The sequence below is a fragment of the Cryptococcus neoformans genome, chromosome 3 (assembly GCF_000149385.1).
Source record: "Cryptococcus neoformans var. neoformans B-3501A chromosome 3, whole genome shotgun sequence".
NCBI lineage: Eukaryota > Fungi > Basidiomycota > Tremellomycetes > Tremellales > Cryptococcaceae > Cryptococcus > Cryptococcus deneoformans.
The window spans coordinates 597,274-619,145 of NC_009179.1; the positions used below are offsets into that span (position 1 = coordinate 597,274).

Genomic DNA, 21,872 nt, shown 5'->3' on the forward strand with positions numbered 1-21,872 from the left:
TGCAGATGTACAGCTGCCCATCTCCACCATTCCAAATACATCCCCAGCGGCTAGGCTTAAAATGCCTGAGTCCGCCTTTCGCCCACCACCCATCGGCTATCGCGGTATCGGATAAAGCCGGGTCCGGCCGGCCGAGTAAATCATCATCTTATCAATCGCCATCTCCCCCTCGCTGGTGCATTTATCAACAACGACAACGGCTCTAATTCACTATCCCAAGGGAACCCTGATCCCCTGCGAATCCTATCCTATAGACCATAGACAATAGAGCCCCTTATGCCATCAGGCGCAGTCACCTCGGAGCAAATCCGTGCCGCTGACATCGGCACGACCATCCTCAAAGCCGGCGGCTCAGCAGCAGATGCAATTATAGCTACCGTCCTCGCAGTCAACACCCTCTCACCTTATCACTCTGACATAGGTGGTGGCGGGTTTGCCATCGTGAAAGAACCTGGCGATTCTGGACAAGTGAAGTGTTTGGATTTCAGGCAGTGTGCGCCAGAGGGAGCAACGCCAGAGTTATTCAAGACGAGTAACACGTCGACATCGGTGGGCGGGTTGGCAGTGGCTGTCCCTGGAGAGCTCAAGGGTTTGGAGGAACTCCACAAGGCGTATGGGACCCTTCCATGGTCTAGACTGTTTAAAGAGAGTATTGAGTTGGCGGAAGGGGGAATGGAAGTGAGAGGCGATCTGTATGATGTGAGTCCTCCGTCCCATCGCACTCGGTTTTCTCTAGCTCATGACTTTGCTTACATAGTTTATCACGCAAGAAGCCAATCCTGCAGGATCTAGCAACATGAGAGGCACATGGATGATGGAAGATCCCACATACACATCTTTAATCACAAAAGATGGTCAAGCCATCCCGATCGGGAGTATTTGGAAACGGCCAGAGTACGCAACGACTCTCCGAAAGATTGCAGCAGAGGGAGCTGCCGCGTTCTACCAAGGCGAGATTGCGGAAGGCCTGGTGAAAGCTGTGCGAGCCCGGGATGGTGTGATGACAGTAGACGATCTAAAGAGTGAGATAGTCATCCAATACCTCTCACGAGAGTGTAAGCCACTGCTGATTCAATATATATAGATTACAAACTCAAATGGCGAGAACCTCTTTCTACCAAGTTCAAGGATTATACTCTATATGCGCCACCAGCCCCCGCTTCGGGAGCCATCTGGCTCTCAGTTATGGGAATGCTTTCCCAATTTGAACCCGCAGGCTACGGCTCCGTTACTGATTTGCATCGGTTGACCGAGGCTCTTCGAGTACGTTTTCCAGTTGTTAATTGGCTGAAGGAAGCTTTCTCTAAGACATACCTGTAGCTTGCATATGGCCAAAGAACCGCTCTGGGTGATCCAGCCTATATTGACGGAGTGGAGGAGAAACAGCGAGACTGGTTGACAGAGAAAAGAATCAAGGCTAGGGCAAGGATGATTGATGAGAATCACACCAAAGAACCCGACTACTACAAGCCGCCCAAGTAGGTCTGTTCTATATATTCCCAATCTGCTCAATTGCAGTAATGCTTATTTTTTATATATAGAGTGGCCCTCGATTTCGACAACGGCACGTCCAACATTACTGCTACAGACTCGTCTGGTCTCACCATCTCCATTACCACTACCGTTGGCCTCGGATGGGGATCCAGGATCATGGTACCCGGCTACGGCTTTGTGCTCAACGGCTCCATGGACGATTTCTCGGTCGAAGGGAGGCCCAATGGTTTTGGCTACGAGCCTCAAGTAACAAATTACGGTAGGTTGGATATCTAAAATGCGACTTTGACAAGCTGTTGATCTCAGTGGCTATGTAGTTGCCGGAGGTAAACGTCCGCTTTCATCCTCTTGTCCTTACATCATCACCAACTCTACCGGCAAGGTCATCGCCTCCGGCGGAGCAGCAGGTGGCAGCACCATCATCTCTTCCAACGCCCAAGTAGCTCTTTTCGTCCTCGTATACGGGTTTTCAGCCTCTCAGGCCCTTGCTGCTAATCGTCTACACAACCAAATCTTGCCCAACGTCACAAAAGTTGAGCGAGGGTCCAACGTAAGAGGTGTTCGAGTTGAAGGATTTAGTGAAGAACAAGTTGAAGGATTGAAACAAAAGGGCCATGTAATTGAGTGGGTAGATAAAAGCTTCAGCACACCTTGTGTTATGGTATGGACAGATGATGGCTGGGAAGGAGATGGGGATCCGAGGAAACATGATTCAGGCGGAAGCGTATATCATGAGTAGTCTGTCCAAACCCAGCAATTTAATGAGTAATACTAAATAATTCCCCAATGCATCACAGACAAGCTCTACAAACAGTACAGGTACAAGTGCTCAAGCGATTATTACCTTGTGTCCGTTACCTGACTTCATATTTTGATACACTCTAAGACTGCTCTACTTGCTGCTCAACCTGTTTCTGCACTTGCGGGGGTTCAGATGGCGGTATAGCCTCCCTCAAGAATCCAGGCAATACTCTCTCAATCCTCTGTGCGCTCTTCTCCCAAAGGCCCTTCTGGTCTCGTGTGCGTTCATCCGGGCTGCCGGACGACGGAGGGGGGATGAGAAGATTCGATGAGTGCATAACAAGCACCACATTCTTCAAAGATTCGCTTGCTTCGTTCTGAGACACCCGTAAGCTGGATCTAGACATTCATGAACAAGAAGAGACACACCAAGAGATCCCGTTCTCCACGCATAAATCTCTCCAGCTTGTCCAGTACCCTCACAAAAAGACCAGTCACGGCCTCACTGCTTCCACTTTCTACGAGTCTGACGACATACTGCAGAAAGATTTTGCAAAGCAATGTAGCGGCCTTTAGCCTTGTTTCTGAGAGACCCTTGGGGTCACGTTCATACACTTGCGGCTTCAGTAACTCTTCTAGCACCGGAAAGAGAACCCTGTCGAACACAATAGGAAGGGTGGACTCATTACCCAACAAGATCTGCGGAGATAAGAGGAGGCGCTGGAGGTAAGTAATGGCCCGCTGACGGATGTCACGACAGCCATTGATGCATTGCTTGCCAATCACCAGGAGAGGTGGTAACCAGAAGGTGTTGAACGCTAACGATTCTCTTAGCCCCTAACCAAGAAATTCATTCAATCGTACTCACCTTGCTGCTCTTCCAGATTATTTGACGCCATAAGGGCGGGTATAACGTTCCTGAGCTCGTATAATGAATCCAAAGCCGCTAGACCTCGCTCAACTGTCGGCCCTCTATAAACTCATCAGCCCAAGGATGTAATATCGTCGAACAGATCACTCACAAGCTTCCAGATTGCGGTCCCACTGATGATCTCCTCTGTTGCTGCTGCCTTCCCGCGGCTGCTGCTCCGGCCTGAGTGGCAAATTCATCCAACAAAGCTACTACTCCTCCATAATTGTCCACTGTCAAACCCGTTCCCTTGCCCTCCTCAACATTTTCACCTTCTTGCTGCTTAGGTAAAGCTGCCATCTTTTGCACAATTGCCAAAGTAACTTTACTGGCTTCGGGATGGGCAACAGTAGCTCTGAAAAGGGCGATAACAAGGTTCCATTCTGTCTGAGATTTGATGACGGTAGCGTCTTTCTCAAGGACCAGAGCTACGCCAGCCATGAGCTGTTCGGAGACAGCGTTGAGGACTGTAGAAGGAAGAGAGCGTAGAACATCTAAGGCGATGTATAGTTGATCTCGTAGTTCAGGCTACGGCAAAAAATGTAAGCGTTGATTCACAATCTCGTGACAAATTTAACGCACTTGCTCGGATACGACCAGACAAAGACGTAACAAACCAACGACAGCTCGCTCGATGAGCAATACACTATAGGACTGCGCTGAAGACAGAAGTTCAGAGATATATTCAAAGATAATTGGCCTACATTAAGGTCAGCCTGTGCTTCCCACTCAATGATAGAAATACTTACCAGGTTTCGGCAATGTTTTGCTTGTTTCTACTGGCAAGGCTGACCATCATCTCCAGGTGGAAGACACAAGCTGGATCATAAGGCAATTGACCCTCAAACCTGGGCGAGATCACAGGTGACCCAGTCTCGACCCGTTGAACAGAGCGTGATTTGAGTTTATCAGTCGTGCGACTCTCTGCTAACGCTCGAATAGCGCGAAGCGCGGGGATAAGAGCATCTACAGGAAGGTTCCTGTCTGTCGTCAGTGTCTAAAGTCATTCAGGCAGGAACGATTACTTACAAAATCTCTGCGTACAATTCTTCGAGCTTGCACGAGCTTAAACAATCTACCGCCACCAAAGTATTCTCTACGTCTTCTTCACTTGTCTCAACCACCACACCTTCCGAGCCGGTCCCATATGGACTTAACAGATAGCTGGATAAAGTTGAGAGTAGACCTCCTTCTGGCCTTCTATCTAGTTGGGCATGCGGCACAGCAGTCTTCATCGGAATAGTGGACGTGCCCGCCAAGAAATCTTCCATTTGGAGCATGCGTGCAGGTAAGAGAGAATGAAGAAAGAGAGTCTGAAACATTTCGAAGATCTGGTGCCATCCTTCGCAGATCGCTGAGCCGTTACCGTTAGCAATGGTGAAAAGAACGACCGTGGCGAGTTGTGCGCGATAGCTTTGACCAAACCTGATTGATAATGGCGAGACCGTCAACGATTGCCCCTCTTTTTCAACCACTGGATAATTTGACATCTGATATCCTTCCTCCGTATCGTCCAACAAACCAGTGGCACTCGATAATGACTGGACGATAGTGTCAAACACGTCAGGAAGATGGTAGTGAGAAGCGAGAGAGGCAACCTGTCGGAAACCAGTGATGGCTTTTTGAATGACGTGCTCGTCTCCAGCAGACATGGTGAAGGCATAGGCGATAGAAGAAATTAGTGGACGCCAAGCAAGGCCAAACATGTGCTCATCGAAGATGGAAGTATTGCAAATGACCATCGGACCTAGACACCTGTCAACGGAGGTCGAGGGTAAGGAGGGCTGGGACTTACCTGATGTACGAGAGCGCTGCATTAATGTTTTCCAAGCATATTCAAAACCATGTTGACCGGCGTGCTCTTCTGGCAAAATGATCTCTCGCTTTCTGATAGATTCATGAATCCCTTCGAGATATGCCGGATCAAAGTCCTTGCCGCCATTCACACCTCTGAGATTCTTTCTGTAGTCCTCAACTGTCATGCGTTTCTATTTCTGATGTCAGTACCATGCTCAAGTAGGAAATTGTAGAAAGACATACTCTATTCTGTGGGTTATGCAAGTCTGTGTTCAGCATGATCACTGAGTACGCCAGCACATACACTGCATCTTGATCGGCGATCTCTGGTGGAGAAAAGGAGAAGAAATGCTCCGCAAAGGTTTCTGTGATTCTGGCGATCGGCTGTGCTTCACCAGGCAGTCTGAAGGTTTCTAGCAACTCTCGCATGGCATCTGCAACGCTTTTACCAGAAAAGTTGAACAAGCCGATGTAAGCCTTGAGCAAGCCCAGTTGGTCGGGACGTGAAATAAATTCGCCCAAAAGTTTCTTATCAAGACGGGAGCAATGACGAAGGAAACGAGCGATAGCCAGATGACGCTTTTCTTCGTCGGTACCCTCGTCGGCGGGATCAGGAACGATGATACCTTTCTCTTCGAGGAATGAAAGACCGTTCTTGGGTTTTGTGTTGAACAAGGCAGCACCAGTGAGGATGACAGCTTTGCGCCCTTTTGCTTCTTTGAGACTGGCGGTGGTCGGGGCTTCTGAGGGCCAAGTCTCATCGCCCTGTTCCAACCTATCGGCCATGGATGACACAAAAGCCAAGAGAATTTCCAGTGATAAAAGCTGTGTGCTATCGAGGCCTTCAAAAAAGTGACTTGATCCATCACTCTTTGGGGGACCATGAGGATATACTCCACGTGTTAAGAAAGCTATCAGCCTCTCAAACAAGTCTTCACTATCCGTCGAGCAGTCAAAGTTGACCCAGCAATCTACCATGAAGCTTGGACGCAATGTGACTTGCGTAAGAGAGTCAAGCATGAGTTCTCGAGTTTCATTGGGGACCGGAGGAAGAAGGCTGACGGGTTTAGGAGTTGAAGCGGGGCTGGAGGACTCGATGGTGGAAACATCCGCTACAGGGGTGACCCGGCCTTCGGTCTTCACACTAGGCGTACTAGGGCGAGAATCTGATCGGAGATTCAAAAACTGGGGAGGAAGAGGAGCTGGATTTGAAGGTGTGAGACGGTCAATGAGGTAAGAGAGGAACAATTCAAGTTGAGGTCTGAGGTGGGGGAGAAGGGTGGAGAAAAGAGTTGATGTCGTGCGGAGAGATTGAGCGAGGAGAGATGGCGAATCGGCTCGGGTAAGCTGAGCCATGGTTAGTGGTGCGGCAAATAGATTGAGAGGGAAACATACCTGGAAAAGATACTTGCATCCTTCGTCCGTTACACCTTCCCTCAACTCGGGCCAGTTACCTAGACCTAGACCTCCCACTTCCAGGGCAGTATTAAGAATAGCAAGGGCCGAAAACCTCATCGAGTCTGTATGAGCTTGATCGTTCGGGTCCAGTAAGGCAATAAGGACTCTAAGGAGCTCTAGAATAGTAGGAAGTCCATAAGGCGTGAACATTGGGGTGTTCACCTCAGGCTCTGTCGGTTTCTCCTCCGATTCAGTTATCATCTCATCTTGCTTCTCTTGTTTCGCGTCCGGATGTTCCTCCTTCTGTCCGACAGACTCAATCTTTTTGCTGCTTAGCTTGATTTTCTCTTCATGGTGTTTCGCATCTTCCAGCAGCTTATCCACATCTTCTTTTTGTAATCCTTTTAAGCGCCTAAAGGCGCTCGTTACAATGTTTTGCACACAGCTCTGAGCTGTCGCTCTAACTCCTTCACCGAGACGTGCACGTGCTAGCATACCGAGCCCTACCTCCAAAAGCTCACAGACACTTTCGTCGCCCATATGGTCGAGGAGATTGCCCATTTGCACGGTGCCTTCGGTCGTCGGCATGGCCATAGGAATGACCAATGACTCGATCACCCGCAAAAGTTTCAGTAAAACGAGCTCATCTTGTTGGGGGGACGAACTTGGGAATCGGCAATGGGAAATTGCCGAAGTGATGTGAACCAGAGCCAGCTGGAGAGGTGTGGATGGGGAAAAGGTTGTGGGTACGGGCGTAAGGTAGAGGGGAAGAACGGCATTGATTATGGAGTAAAGGGAAGTTAAAGCGAGGGCAGTGATGGGCCCGGAAGTTGAGGATGACCTTATCAATGACAAAAATGGAGCACACAGGTCTATAGGTGCAAGCGATGTAATGTCTACCTCATCGTCAGCACACACTTGCATCTACCGAGTATTATTATTCTTACCTTTCACACCGCCAAGCAGTCTTCTGAGCTCCACGAACCCATCCATAAGGTCGACGTTGTCTCCCGTATCCAAGCTTGCTCGACCTCGCCTGCTACCTGCTCCCGCGAGGCCATTGTTTTTGCTCCTCAGAGACGGTGGAAGGGTCGGGTATGAGCCGTAGGACGTCGAAGATGAGGCCCATCTCTGGTTCCTGCGCATGGCAGAGGTGACGGACTGCACCTCCTGAAGGAGAAGCGTCGTCGGAGGGAGGTCTGTAGGCGGCATCATCCTCCTAATGACTGGAGATGTGAAAAGAGAGTTGTTATGTTCATATATATCTCTCGCACCATCTTCGCTAGATACACGCCTCGTCGACAACACACAGTTTAGGTACGGTTACGTAATACCTTTATCGTACACTTGGTTAGTTGGCTGTGGGTGACTCCCATTGCCCAGTCAACTCTATAGATTTTGCCATGTGCCTTTAGGATTGTCGAGACACTGATTGAACATGTAGATAGGCATATCAAGCATACTTCAATAACGAGTTTTCTTGCTACGGGGTGAGTGATTATAACTGCCGTCGACCGAGGAGATGCAGCATGCAAGTAATGACAGCTCTGTATGCTTTTCTGTCTTACCCGGTAGCGCACTTGAACACGAGCCCCAAATGAATCTTCCTACACTTTCTGCTTTCTCATCAGCCTGGATCCACCCATTATTCTGAGCTCATATATAATAACATCATGCAACAGTAGTGCAGTACGTATGGCGACCTCCACCCACCTACTGAGCGGTCATTGCCGTTTTGAGGCCAATTCGACTTTGCATTACGTAACTTATTAACTATCGCTGAACGCGCAAGCTCGTCACTCACGTTTGTCTCGGGTGCGTGTATCGATGGGTAACTGTGTCTCCTCCATCTATATTCTCTTTTCTTTCCCCTTTACAAACTCATCATGGAGTGCTCATTCGGTATTACTGGTAAGTGTGGCTACGGCACAAACGGTATCTAATGCTGATATTTCCCTATCACAGGCAAAGACTATGTCATCCTCGCCTCAGACATGGGTGCGGGACGATCCATCGTCCGTATGAAGTCTGACGAGAACAAGCTCAAGACCTTGGGTCCCCACCTCGCCATGGCTTTTAGCGGTGAACCCGGAGATACAAACAATTTTGCCGAGTATATCGAGAGGAATATGCGACTGTACAACATCCGGTAAGTCCCTGTGCCCGCGTTATATGTAACCTCAAGGGTTATCTTGGAAGAACTGGACAGAGTTGATTTTTTTGTTTTTCTGATTTGGGTTACTCGGCAGAAACCATTTCCCGCTTCTTCCACCAGCAGCCTCCGCTTGGGTCCGACGTACTCTTGCAGAAGCTATTCGATCCCGACACCCCTATGCTGTTAACCTCCTTCTTGGTGGGTTCGATACCACCACCTCAAAACCCCACTTGTACTGGATCGATTATCTCGGTACCAAGGCGATTGTCCCTTATGCTGCGCATGGTATGGGTGTGTATGTTAGTTTGAGTACGATGGATAAGTGGTGGTACGAGGATATGGACAAGAAGGAGGGTGTCGACTTGTTGAGAAAGTGTATTGACGAGACGGAGAAGCGTGAGTCTAAATTGCCCCGAGGGGCCGTCTGTGCGAGTCAATTACTAAAGTACCTATCAGGTCTCACAATCAAGTTCGACTTTAACTGCATCCTCATTGACAAGAACGGTATCCACAAGGTTGACCTTTCCCAAGCAGACCCCATCGCCAACATCCAGGAACACCCACAAGAAACCGAGGTTGAAGCGCCTCATCCCCCCATAGAAGTTGGTATATCCGCCTAAGGTGTTGTGTATGGAGCAATGCAAGTAGTTGATGTATTTTATAAGAAACATATTAATCCCTAAGCCCAAAGTGGGAAACTGAATTGTTGTTGCATCACCAAAACGAGAAACTCTATAAAAACCATGCGGAATGAACGACGTAAAACTCTTCCTCGATCAATGTCAACTGAGGGAAAGGAAGCAGGGGTTTTTCTAGGTCCCAAAGCTACAGTCGTTGATTAGCTTTGCCCCCATCACGAAGACGAAAAAGAAGAAGAAAAGAAAAAGATGATGGACTTACACTCCAAGCATCTTGAAAGGTGCCGTCTTTTCGCCTTCTTTACCAAGCAGAACACATTCCACGTAGTGCGATCCAGTCGAGACATTCTCGTCGATCAAAGTTAATCTATTCGTCCCAGATTAGGGATTAGCGCCCAGGAGTTTTCATAAGAATGGCGGGGGTATACATACGTGGGCGTGGCTTCCTGCACATCAGATACTCCGCTCAATTCTACTGCGCTCGCAAAGTTGTCATCCACCCAGCAAGCCGCTCGACCCAAGGGATTCTCGGCGGGGCTCCTATTCTGCTGTGAGCTTTTCTTTCTTTCCCTTTTTCTTTTTCTTTTTAGCCGCAGACAGGCAACTCACTGTAAATAATAAATAGCCACATCGCCCGCGCTCAACGTCACAGGCACTCTCATCTTACTACCACCAATCTCAGAATACCAGTAATGCTTCTCGTCGTCTGAGGCTCCTTTACTTGGGTGGTATGCATGCCATCCGGAGCCGTAAAAGTGGCTTGGGGGCAAAGGGTTCACCAAATCGTTCGCAGAGACACAAAAAGGCGCAACTTCTCGGAACTTGAGGATATCACTGGGACGGTCGGAGAGCATCGCCTGCGGCACCTTGATTGCTCGCAACTTGGCGGCCAAGCCACCTCCCTCGGACTCTAGGTCTTCCTCACTCTGAATGCCCGCACCGGCGAGATTATCTTCGAGCGCTGGTGCACCCATATAAGGAACATCGAATGCGTGGCCCATAGTGGCGGCCCATCCGGCACATATTTGAGACTGCATGTAAGAAATGAGGACATCGGCAATGACTCCGTGGCCGGTAGGGTTGGCGAGGATAGGGTCGGTGAAGAAGGTGTTTCGAGCCGCTTCGGGTTCAGCGAGGTAGTCGCCATATAAGACTCCCTTGGCGCTGTTGTCACTCTTTCATCAGAAATGCCACGGCTGTCAAAAGATATGAAACTGACCTGATATGGGGGACGTCGTAGAACTGCGCCACCACGGTATGTAATAACTCGGGACCGGCGAAACCATTTTGGGCCTGGATTTGAGGCGAAAAGTGTCCCAAAACGATAACAGCGGGCTGATCAGGTCTCACGAGGATGCTTCTGACGAGCAGCTCGAAATGAGCGAGCCATTCGGGGTCGCTGCTTTTATCAGCTCGATCTCAAAAGGCCGTAAAGGTACTCACTTGGGGTCAGACGCATCAAACTCGAGAATGACGAGATCGGTTTGATCAGGCAGGTGGTGGGTGGAGCAGTACGCAAAGTAGGCAGAGTCGGTACGTCGCGAGGCTCCGTTTGTAAGTTCCGAGGACGGGTGCGGGAAAACCGAGTTCCACCAGTCAAAGAACTGCGCTGGGTAGCATCCGGGCGATACCGGGTCGTTGCCAGCACCGTGGCATGCGGACACTACGGGCCCGCGTCAGCTCAGCCAGCACAACCCACGTGGCACAGCTGGAAAACGCACCTGAGCCGCCCAGGACACTGATCGTGACGGGCAATCCGGCCATGGCCTTCTGGACCACTCTCTGCACGCGGGCGCCGCTGCCCATGTGCAGTCTGCTTCTCAGCAGCCCCCACTGCCCCCGCCTGGCGGCAACCTCGTCGCCGGGCCCAAACACGGGACAGAACTCGAATGGGGCGGGGTCTGTGGCGGACGCGTTGAGATAGTCTTTTGAGGTAAGGAGGCCTACGCCGAGGGACGAGAGGGGGTCGTGCGCGGCTACAGGGCAAGTCAGCGGGATGGGCCGGGCGGGCGGGGAAGGGCGTACGGAAGAGGAGACGGGAGAAGGTGAATATGCCTAGGACGACGGCGACCAGGAGCCATATGCGGCGGGACACACCTGCGGGGGTAAGCGTGGAAGGCGGGGCGGGGACGTACCGGAAAAGGCGCGGGGGGCGGAAGACGGGGTGTCGAGTCCGACCTTGGCTTCTCTGAGCATGGCTCGGGGACTAGCTGCTGTGCCACGTGGGGTGGACGATGGAAGAGAAAGACGAGCAGCAGTGCGGTGATGGGGCGCTGGTAAAACTCTATTCTGAAACCGAACAAGAGATCGCCCCCGCGGAAGCAAATAGTGCGCTACCGCGACGCGTAGGGCGCAGTCGACTGCCTTTGCATCCTCGCACCTCTTCCCCGCACGCCGCCATGGCCCTCCCCAAGACGCTCCACCCGGCGCTCACCCCCGACGAGCTCGCCTTCCTCGCAGAACACGACCATATCAGCATCGTCCCGCTCTTCTCCATGACGCGGGTCCGGCTCATCAGCGTCAGTCCGCGGATCCGCACACCGCACATGCTGACGCGCCGTCGCCGTAGGGTATATATGGGCCATTCAGGCCGCCTTCAGCTTCTAGAGTCCCGCTGTGGCTCGGCCTGTCCCTCAAGAAGAAGAGGAAATGCAGAATAGTGCCGCCCGAATGGCTTTCTGCCGGTACGTGCGGCCACGATCGTTACCGAAAATGCCGGCTGATTCAGATCGAACCGCGTCCAAATGGCCCGTAGAGAGATTACAAGCATTCCTCAGAGACGAAAAGGAGAATTCTGAAGGGTTTGAGCGATTACCGCGGCGGTTTATGGAGATCAGCAAGGTCTTGCTGGACATGTAAGTCCATCGCCCATACCCTCACCCCGAAAAATAGTCAACAAGAGTTGAACTGGTTTTTAAGCGCATCGGACGACTTATCTCAACCCACTCTTCTCCGGTCATTATTAAAAGACATTCGAGAAGTCAGGCAAGCAAAAATTAGGATGGGCCTGCAGAGCGAGGATGTCTTGCAAAACGACTATCTCCAGGTAATGCCCTTTTCCTCGCTGTGCCCCGTGGCCTTGCGACGCCATTTGACTAGATACGGTATAGGTGACCAATCTCACTCCCTTGGAACTGTGTGAACTCAAACCGTTTCTGGTGAGGGCGATGGGTCTGATGCAAACTCTCAGACCTCCAGAAGAGGATGAAGACGAGGAATAAAGTGTCTTTCGTAAAATGACAGGGCAGCTTGATGGCCTGGCTAATTCCATGTATTTGGTATGTCTTCTCCTTTCATATTCAAATTCAATCCTCAAGTAGGACAATGTTAATCGCCTCCTTGGCTATCGCAGTTGTATGATTATTTATCTCCGCATAATACCAGATCAAATGCATTCCATCACATAGTTCATCCTATCATTATCATATCACACAAAAATGAAAAAACAGACAAGAAAAGGAGCCAAAGGAAAATCACGCCAGGGTAAAAGATTTAACCCACTTATAGCTTGAATTTAGTATCGAGAAAGGCTCAGAAGAACAGTTCTTGAGAGTAAGAAAGAAAGCTGGTAGTACAGATACTATTGAAAAGGCAAGAAAGAGATTCGAGAAAGACGTCGAATGCAGTGTTCAGATCCCTGTCGTTCCATAACATACGCCAAAAAAAAAGGCCAGAGACAATTAAAATGGTTTGCCGTTTTACATGACAAGACATCCGCTGCTCTTCTTCGCCTTGCCCGCTCGTCGATTAGGGTTGACTGTAATGCTTTGTGAGCTGCAGATCCTCCCAGTCGGAGCCGACAAAATGAATAGCACTCACGGACCGTCCGGATAGCCTCGTCAAAAACAGACTTGAGGTTCTTCTGCGTCAAAGCCGAGCATTCGAGGTACTGAGCGATTATTACATTAGCATCCAGCTCTGTCCCCCCTAGACTGCGTTTACTCACCTTGGCAGCCTTGATGTCATTCGCCATAGATGAGCCCTATCCTCGCCTCGTCAGATCTTAGTCACAAACCTCTTTTCGATCCCACTCACTTGAGAATATCCAATGGGCGCTTGCCTTCGTTCCCTCAGTTTTTCAATCTGCATAGGGTCGTCTCTCAAATCGAGCTTGGTACCGACAAGGATGATAGGAGTTCCTGGTGCTATTTTTTTTTTCAAACCTGAGATTAGTGGTAAAGTTTTCGGATGCTACCATAGCGACTCACAATGGTGCTGAATTTCAGGATACCACTAATAACCACGCGTGTCAGTGGTCCCGTTCATCTCACATCGATCAGTCATTATGAATCTGTCTCACTTTGGTTCGGACGTTTTCAAAGGAAGCAGGGGAGACGACGGAAAAGCAGAGAAGGAAGACATCAGTCTGCGGGTAGGATAAAGGTCGAAGACGGCTATTGGATGCGGCAATCAGATGATGCCACCATGTCTAGACGGCAGTGGCTTACTCGTAATCTTCTTGACCGGCTGTATCCCACAGTCCCAAAGATACCGTCATACCATCTACAATCACCTGGCTCGAGTAGTTGTCAAAAACTGTTGGGACATATTCTCCCGGGAAAGCATTGGTTGTGTAACTGATAAGAAGACATGTCTATGGCCAGAACATTAGCAAAATGAGATCTAGACATGAGAACAATCGGCAACGCGCACCTTTCCAACGGCACCGTCGCCAACGACAACACCTGGTGTATCACAAGCGTCATGCAATAAAATGGGCAGTCAGATGTATGGGCGGCATATATGGGAATTGAAGTGTCAAGATGAAAGGAAGGACAATGACAGGGTAGTGAGCACAGAATAGCGCTTTATTATACGCATGGACTCACACTTGATGTTTCTAGTAGTAGCCATTATGCTTTGTTACCAAGTCCGCCAAGCAAAATCAAGACGATCTAGAAAAGAGATGATACTGAACGAGATACGATTATGAGTGTAATAGAATAAGACCTAGAAGGAAACGCAGTGAGCAAGTACACATGTGTGGCGGACAAGGATACAGCTTCCCAAGCGGCAGCGTTCGCCGGCGGAAGAAAGGACGCGACGAAAGTGTGGTAAATGAGTAGGGTTGGAAGGACTCGGGCATGAAGCAGCCGTTGAACTGCCGAGCTGGACTCACGAGATGAGCAAGCAGGAACGTACACTAAGCTCTAGAATGCACGCTCTGGTAGTAAAGGTGGCAAGCGGCGAAGTGCCTTTGTGGGACACTGGTCCGGGATTTATTGACGGCGGTCCTGGCGGTGGAGGACTAAGTGGCTTAGCAGGTGGAGGCCAGGAGGGTGCGGTGGCAGCAGGGAGGCAGGGACCGGGCTCAATAGGGACTGTAAAGCAGCAAGAAAGAAGCGGTGGTTGAGAGATATAGTTTCGTCGCACGCACACACACGGATAGGGACAGTGCTGCTGCCAAAGCTCATAGCGCGATTTCATTCAACGCCTGTGCGCATCTCGAAACATAACGTCACAAAGAATAACGGCTGGTCACGTGATACCACTACTTCACGTCCCTTTTGTCTTTTTCTTCCCTTCCTACTGGCGACACCACGCACTAACCAAGCATAGTAATGGTGGAAGGCCCGGAGGTGGGAGGAGAGAGGAGGACATATATTAACGATTCGATGGTTCTACAAACTCATGTGAAGTTTGCAATCTTCTGCGTGAAGACCTCTGGTAATGGTCGACGACACCTTGAATCGTTCGGCACTCCTCACCACCAACAACGATGATATATATATATGTATACTACAAATTTCTGAAAATCATTATTGACCTTCCACTAATAACATAATGGTGCTAGACCGGCAGCAATCTAGGACCATACTGCATCCGACATCTGATGCATTTGTGCACCGGAACTTTTACAAATCAACACTTGCCCATCTGTATTATTATTAGTACTGGTACGTACATTTACATCATTATGTCGGTCAATCAGCATATGGCAAATGATAGTGCGAGCGGCGTATTGTCACGACTTTCGATAATGGTAGATTAAGCATCTATTAAAGCTGAAGAATCAATAGGCCAGAGGCAGAGACATAACTGCCAAATGGGAAGAAGTGCCATAATAAGAAGACCGACATACCATATAAGTTACACCCTACGCATAACAAGAAGCATTATTCTCTCATCTCCGTCTTAGTACTAAGACGGACTGACGACTCTGAATTTGTTTTGGCTGATGCCTTAAATTACGTAGCGTAGAATATAGTTTGTTGCACTATCCGCCACATTCGCTATTTGCTACCCATCATATGGCGTGCCACCACATGACAGGGAAGAAAACCGACAGACGGACCTTCATATATGGAGGCGCCGGCTTAGCCCCAGCATCCGAATGCCTATATCGATATCGCTGCACTGGTCTGTATGGCAGGTAGTGAGCAACTGCTGAATTTTCGGCGATTGTCCTTCTGCGCAAGTTGGGGCACTGGATAATACTGCGATTAGATGGCAACCATGACGGAGCAACATGTCGGATAACATCGATCGCTCATTTCATACATCAATCGAGGAGTTTACGTATGATTTCGAAATCAGCTAAGGGGCAATGAGAGCAGCCCCAACCTTTGACCGGTTTCATGGGGACGATCTTATGCTTCTTCTAAGTTTCGAGCTTGAAAAATGTCCGCCATTGACGTACGACAAGTTAACGAGGCATTTTGCTGCTTGCTTCTCGCCGCAGTTGAACTGGGAGATTCAAAATTAAAATTTGGAAGAAGACTTCTGTTGTTAGGGATTCAAGCTCCGATTCCTCCGAAACGGTACTTACCTACAGGGCATCATATAGGCACACCCAGTACACGTACCAGTGTGTGTAAGCCACAATCACAAAACGTTTGTTGTCAAGTATTAATTAGAACGTATGAAGTGGAGGAAGACTGCTGTCGTCGGTAGATACAATCATAATATGATGTTGATTCTTCTCAAATTCTTTTCGAAGTTTGGCATAGAAGAGCTGGCAGCAAGAGCTTTAGTCCCGCTCGAAGTGATATAACCCAACAAAAGATGGCTTGAGCGGAAATGATGGACCAGGCGCAAGTCCTCTTATCATCTCGGGACCATCGGAAGAAGCAGCCAACAAGCAAGTAAGTATTATTATATTTGCTGGTTCAACTGTTACACTCACCAGATAATAGCAATAATAAGTCATCACTGCTTCTGCTGCTTTCAACAACAAGCATTATTTGACACCCAACAATTTCCAGGGGCATTCATTGTCGAACAAACCAATCTTTCTCTTAACAATTTCCTGATATGCATGGCCCTTTCGACAATCGAGTAGCGCGCTATACCTTTGGGTATACGATAGCGAAATAAATACAACCAATGTTACATTTACCTATTATTTATATCATCACGTCGTTCTATTTAATAAGTACTGTCTTGCTAACATTCATGCATTAATTATTACTTTCTTTCTCACTGCCGCTGTTGTTCGTCGTTACATACCAAGCGTTGTTCTTTCCACGAGGTCTCGGCGTAAAAAATGGGGTGCCAATCATGCTCACGAATTACCACTCGTGCCAGGGAACGGCTGCCATTATGTAGATATAGAGGACATGATTGATGAATATGGCGCCTTAAATTCGTTCCTACTTGCTCGTTTATTATCGGTTTATCGGTGAGACTAAAAACCGCGGGTTGAGACTCACCTGAATTTCGGGATCGACGGCTGTCGTCCCGCCCAATTCTTCCCTTCTCGACTCCGTCTCTCACACCCACCCTTCAGTGCTGTAAGAGATTCGCAGCCGTCACCTCGTCTCCATCAGTGACCGACTTATATTTGCTGTGTCTTGCTTTAAAAGTGCTCACGGTACTGCGATAGTGTACGTAGTTAAAATCAAAAAATAAATAAAGAGGCTCGGCTCGGTCAGGGCCGAAAAAGTCGCGTCGTGCGCGTGGCGTATGAGAGATCGAAGATCCCCTACCAGTACGGTTTTCAAAGACGCCGCATTTTCCCAATTTCAGTACATCTCTTGCCCGGGCGATCTTGGGGCGCAAAGTAGGCAGGGCATATCACAACGTACCATCAGTCGACGACGCATGAGCAGGGGCCGGAACGAGAGGGTGAGTACTCTTCTATTCATACACGGTACACTTCTCATCGCATGATATATCAAAGTCATCTTACCCTTGCGAAAGGTCGCTCACTATCAAATTGTATCGTCGCAGTCGCTATGTTTCCCATAGAATACTATCCACCACCCCCTAATATGCGTGGCACGGAACAGAGCGTGTCTCAACAAGACCATCCCTCGATCACGTACATGCCTTCACAACTCACTGCACATGTGCATGCACAACCCCGACCTTTTATGCATTTACCGCAGCACCAAGCAACCCATCCTTCATCACCTGGGGAAAGCTCCCGATTACCAAGCTTTCAAGTCACGCAACCCACACCGACAAAAGGAAGGAAGTTTAGAGGTAGTGACACAAATGCGAGCGCATCTGTCGAAAGCATGTTTATGCCGAGTCCCACATGGCAGACGGGGCTTCTGCCATCGCCCGTCGCGAGAGGCAGTGGTACTCTTGAAATGAGCATAGAACCCTTGTCCACTCTGGCGCCAATAGCATCTGGCTCGAGGAGCCGCCCGAGGTCGCCAGAACTAAAAGCAAGAAAAGATAGTTTAAGCGAATTAGAAAGGCAGGCGGAGATAAGGCAAGCGGAGATTATGGCAGAAAAGCAAGCTAGGATGAGAGAGAAGGGAAGAGAGAGACAGCGAAGGAAGCGAGAAAGAGACAAGAAAGCTCGGGAGGTAAGCAAGTTTGTGTCTATCATATATTTCCTGTGCTAATCCGTTCAGGCCGCTGCTGCTGCAATGAATTGTACGAAGGGCACTCCTACGCATATTTCATCCAATGCCTCTAACAATTTCAATATCAACATGCCCTCCCCTAAATCATCTAGTTATTCTTCTTTAACCACCGGCACATATTTTTCAATCTCGCCCACCCATCCATTGACCCTATCTGCCGGCTCAGCGTCCGTGTCCGGTGAATCTTCTCCAAACACTCTTTTTTCTCCAGCTATTTCTACTCCCGGTACTGGTTACAGCATCGATGGTATGACGGTCGGTGGTTATAACCCTGGATCGGAGCTCACAGGTAACGCAAATCGTCGTTCACGTATTGCACGTGCTTCGTCCGGTAGCATACCTACTAACAGTAACACGCTGAAGGTTTCTTCTACTACTGGCCTGCCTGTGCTACAGGGCGATAAAACGGCAAGCCCCAGTCCTCCTTACAAGCGGCGCAAATCAGAGCCCAAGCCAGAGTTGTTTAGACAACCTATCGATAACATCTTCGGTGCAGGGTTGGATTTTATCGAACAGCTGAAGAAGGAGCGGCCAAAACCACATAGAACCCAATCTGATGGCTTTATGTTGGTTGGGGAAACAAATAAGACCGCGCCCTCTCGTTCCGCTACACCTCCCCCGGTCCCAACATTACCAGATGAGTATCGCCAGAGAAGCACAGCTGTCCCTGCTCATGATCTCCAATTATCACCTGCTTCAGTAGAGGCTAGTGATTTTGCATCGACTATTATTCTTTCCATGTGCCGGTCTGAGTTGCCCGATGTTAAGCAGTCCAAGGAGCGCCTTGGACTAGGCGATGCGGAGATCGAAAGTATGAAGGAGGGACTAGCTACATTTTATGATAAATGGGCTTTAGAGAGAGGGATGAGCAAGATCAGTTTGGATAACTCCGAGTCAGGCAATATAGTGAGTTTGATCTAAGACTTTACAGTAACAGTCGGACGCGGCTGACATTCGACTGAAAGGGACCTGGGTCTAGCGTCGGGAATCAATCAGTGGGTTCAACTACATATTCTCCATCGCGGATCCCCCCATCTTTCTTGGCCCCCGCATCCGGAAATGCTACCCAGCAAGATATAGAAGCTCCTGCCACGCTTCCATTGAGCTTTCCCGCACCATTCGAATCTCCGCTAGCGACTCAAAGTCATGGCCGGCAACGGTCTCTATCTGCTCTTTCTGTCATCACGAGGCCCAGTACGGTCCGTTGGCAACCAGAAACACCTACTACTCAATCGGCCAAAAGTCTTTTGGCTTCGAAAGACGACGCCGGATCTCCTATCACATCCACTATTCACACTCCTTCAACTGGGCATGGTGCCTTTCCGGTCTTGGAGAATCTCATGTCTTTGAAATCTCAACACTATCGTTCTGCCACGGATCCTACTGGCTCAAGGTCTTACACGATTTTCAGTCGTGCGCAAGTCAATGAAGTGTCATCTGGTGATGTGTGGGATCAAATAGTCTCTGAAACTAGGGGTACGAACCTCCCCGACAGCCCGCTGTTGTCGACGGACCAGTCGGAACTCATTTCTGTGGGCATGTCACATGCTGCTTCCATGACTCATCCCCGATGCAATGTGGTGGCCGGGAGCAATATTTCAGGTGCGGACAACCACTCTTCTTCAAGTCAACTCGAGCGGCACCGATCTTTCCCAGGTCATTATCGCACGCCTAGTGGCCCCAGATCCTCCGGTTTGAAAAGCGCACAAGGGGTACCCTTCACGCCACCTACCCCCTTAGATGCGAGGGGCCAAGGTCAAGGGGATTACTCTGCCGAAGAAGGCCTTGCAGACCCTCTGTTCTATTCTGGGGTCTTTGGTGGGCCGCCTCCCCAGGTGCTCGACCAGCCCCAAATAGGCCAACCTCAAACTCAGCCACATTCCCAGGACTTGCTACAACAGCCCCAAGCTTTGTTCGACTATCTTCCTGTCTCTGATTTCTCTTTGCCACCCCAGTCATCTTCCCGAAGTCAGACACCTCAGCCTTCTTTCCCACTGCGCCAAGCCGAGAATCAATAGGTAGGATCGACGCATTTACTCTGCGCATATTCATGATCTTAATCCATTCAATCTACCATCGATGGGAGCGTTGATTAGGCTGGTGCATATATTCGCGGGGCCCGATTGTATCATAATGCTTGCCAATACTTTACGAACTTACGGATAACGACTTTGACGACATATCACGAATTTCATGACAAGATCGGGAGGGAAATAGGAGTTGTATGGATAGGTTGGAGATTACTGAGGAATCAGGCGAATACTTGGTGAAATAAAAAGACGTACGGTGTACACATTTACGCTTGTAGGTCTAAAATCTTCTCTTTGCGAGGGAAGTGATAGAGCCTTTAGTTGTCAGGAATGTTCAGGCTCTAGCCTGGCAATGCATTGTGCTCCACCTATACATGTATATATATATATATATACAGTTTCTCCGCATTTTGAATCATCTCTCAGTAAGTTTCTTGTCGTCATAAGTCTGCATCGTACCATTTACAACACTCGAACCCCAATCAAGTCCTCATTAGCAAATGATCAGGCCCAAATGAATGGGGCAATATCTCGCCCATTGTCGTTTGCAGGATGTATTTCTTTGCCTCCTTTCCGTTTATATCGGCCAGGAATGATGGGGACGCGTTGACCGGGTATTCTCCGGATACATAGAAGATGGGAGTATCAAGTGAAACAAATTCCCGAAGGAACTGACGACAGATGCCGCAGGGTGAACAGGATGGGGAGGGAATATCGCTAAACGTAAGTTGATAAATAATCGTTTCATCATATTTAAAATGCATAAAACATACGACACCACAGCGACTGCAAGAAAGCTTTGTTGACTTTCACTCTTCCACTGACATGTCAGTAATTCTTGGACCTGTGAGATATTGAGTAGATACAATACCCACGACTGCCTTCACAACTGCAGTGCGCTCTGCACAGATACCAGCGCCTGGCCAAGAGGAGTTAGAAGTTGCTTGTCATAAAAATACGGGATATCTTACCATATGATGCATTCTCGACGTTACAGCCACCATAAAGCCGTCCATCAGCACCCAAAAGAGCAGCACCGACCCTATGACAACGTTCTTAGCACTTGTCCGATTACAACGGCTGGCACGGCCATCGAATATATACTTGCCTGAACTTGGAGTACGGGGCATAAGCTCTGTCACGATCTGTAGGAGAAATGTTAGCTACATTTCCTTAAACTTCAGTTCAGTAAATATAAACTGACAGATTACCGCTGTACTGAAAAGCTTATCAAGAACTTCGGAGGAAAGATCAAGGGACTGTATGGACATCGTAAACGAACTGTATCTCAAGTTAAGACAGTAGATGATTATATTATAAGACAAAGAAGTCAAGTGGGAAGGATAAGAAAGACAGTCAGTAATGACTTATATAGCGTCGTCGAGTTCTTGTGAGTCATCAAGGAGGAAGAAGAAGAACAGTAGGCTCGACACAAGCCCCTCGACGGACATTGGCTCTTCTCTCCTCGGAACTCAAACGCGGACGGACAGACGCGACATGTGTGCAGCTAGCAAATAAATGCATGGCAGGCGGACGAGAAGGACGGAGTTGTCTGCAAGTCCACGGATAAGCTTACGTAATCGTTAAGCGAGGTTCGAATACTGCCTACACGGGTTCATTTTATTATATGGGGCAGCAGATAAAATACAGGATATTTCGAAAAATGAGAAATATCCACGTCATTTTTATCACTCGAAAGTTCGCTTCTGCCAGCAGCAGCAGATTCTATCTTTTCACTTTTGGCTCTTGAAATATTCCCAACTACATCCGAAAAGAGGTGCATGTCATCTCGCCTCCTTGTAACATCACTCGGACCAACAAGATCGTCGCTTTTATTCAACGCCTCGACCGCTGTTGTATTCTCTCTCAAGCCAGTAACTCTTACTTCGT

The 21,872-nt window shown here is 49.0% G+C and overlaps 9 protein-coding genes across 9 annotated transcripts in view; 5 read left to right on the top strand and 4 right to left on the bottom strand.

Moving 5' to 3' along the window:
• Window positions 1-276: 276 nt before the first annotated feature.
• On the top strand, window positions 277-2,233 carry CNBC2150 (hypothetical protein; the record flags this gene model as incomplete). Its single annotated transcript, XM_771631.1, has 6 exons — window positions 277-699; window positions 758-1,022; window positions 1,085-1,263; window positions 1,321-1,478; window positions 1,542-1,753; window positions 1,812-2,233. 6 exons carry the CDS (start codon window positions 277-279, stop codon window positions 2,231-2,233), a joined length of 1,659 nt encoding a protein of 552 aa, XP_776724.1.
• Window positions 2,234-2,375: 142 nt separating this feature from the next.
• Window positions 2,376-7,552, bottom strand: CNBC2160 (hypothetical protein; the record flags this gene model as incomplete). Its single annotated transcript, XM_771632.1, has 11 exons — window positions 2,376-2,612; window positions 2,665-3,053; window positions 3,104-3,207; window positions 3,258-3,673; window positions 3,728-3,845; window positions 3,895-4,125; window positions 4,175-4,892; window positions 4,941-5,133; window positions 5,186-6,289; window positions 6,338-7,181; window positions 7,326-7,552. 11 exons carry the CDS (start codon window positions 7,550-7,552, stop codon window positions 2,376-2,378), a joined length of 4,581 nt encoding a protein of 1,526 aa, XP_776725.1.
• Window positions 7,553-8,226: 674 nt separating this feature from the next.
• Window positions 8,227-9,115, top strand: CNBC2170 (hypothetical protein; the record flags this gene model as incomplete). The annotated part of the gene is made up of 4 exons (XM_771633.1): window positions 8,227-8,251; window positions 8,306-8,489; window positions 8,590-8,891; window positions 8,952-9,115. 4 exons carry the CDS (start codon window positions 8,227-8,229, stop codon window positions 9,113-9,115), a joined length of 675 nt encoding a protein of 224 aa, XP_776726.1.
• A 192-nt stretch (window positions 9,116-9,307) lies between these two features.
• CNBC2180 (hypothetical protein) lies at window positions 9,308-11,329 on the bottom strand (the record flags this gene model as incomplete). Its single annotated transcript, XM_771634.1, has 9 exons — window positions 9,308-9,320; window positions 9,396-9,500; window positions 9,566-9,673; window positions 9,743-10,297; window positions 10,353-10,532; window positions 10,577-10,796; window positions 10,855-11,109; window positions 11,159-11,230; window positions 11,269-11,329. The coding sequence occupies 9 exons, from the start codon at window positions 11,327-11,329 to the stop codon at window positions 9,308-9,310; spliced, it is 1,569 nt and encodes a 522-aa protein (XP_776727.1).
• A 203-nt stretch (window positions 11,330-11,532) lies between these two features.
• Window positions 11,533-12,275, top strand: CNBC2190 (hypothetical protein; the record flags this gene model as incomplete). Its single annotated transcript, XM_771635.1, has 4 exons — window positions 11,533-11,652; window positions 11,703-11,817; window positions 11,889-11,988; window positions 12,053-12,275. The coding sequence occupies 4 exons, from the start codon at window positions 11,533-11,535 to the stop codon at window positions 12,273-12,275; spliced, it is 558 nt and encodes a 185-aa protein (XP_776728.1).
• A 556-nt stretch (window positions 12,276-12,831) lies between these two features.
• Window positions 12,832-13,987, bottom strand: CNBC2200 (hypothetical protein; the record flags this gene model as incomplete). The annotated part of the gene is made up of 9 exons (XM_771636.1): window positions 12,832-12,890; window positions 12,953-13,022; window positions 13,080-13,115; window positions 13,169-13,278; window positions 13,342-13,366; window positions 13,434-13,527; window positions 13,582-13,727; window positions 13,787-13,818; window positions 13,963-13,987. 9 exons carry the CDS (start codon window positions 13,985-13,987, stop codon window positions 12,832-12,834), a joined length of 597 nt encoding a protein of 198 aa, XP_776729.1.
• Window positions 13,988-17,310: 3,323 nt separating this feature from the next.
• CNBC2210 (hypothetical protein) lies at window positions 17,311-19,970 on the top strand (the record flags this gene model as incomplete). The annotated part of the gene is made up of 3 exons (XM_771637.1): window positions 17,311-17,892; window positions 17,941-18,858; window positions 18,918-19,970. 3 exons carry the CDS (start codon window positions 17,311-17,313, stop codon window positions 19,968-19,970), a joined length of 2,553 nt encoding a protein of 850 aa, XP_776730.1.
• A 494-nt stretch (window positions 19,971-20,464) lies between these two features.
• CNBC2220 (hypothetical protein) lies at window positions 20,465-21,253 on the bottom strand (the record flags this gene model as incomplete). The annotated part of the gene is made up of 6 exons (XM_771638.1): window positions 20,465-20,699; window positions 20,756-20,796; window positions 20,858-20,901; window positions 20,954-21,024; window positions 21,091-21,127; window positions 21,187-21,253. 6 exons carry the CDS (start codon window positions 21,251-21,253, stop codon window positions 20,465-20,467), a joined length of 495 nt encoding a protein of 164 aa, XP_776731.1.
• Window positions 21,254-21,763: 510 nt separating this feature from the next.
• CNBC2230 (hypothetical protein) overlaps window positions 21,764-21,872 on the top strand; it is a gene marked incomplete at both ends in the record, with an annotated part of 1,795 nt that continues 1,686 nt past the window's right edge. The window contains one exon of the mRNA XM_771639.1: window positions 21,764-21,872. This exon is cut by the window's right edge and continues 131 nt beyond it. Coding sequence (XP_776732.1) covers window positions 21,764-21,872 — 109 coding nt within the window.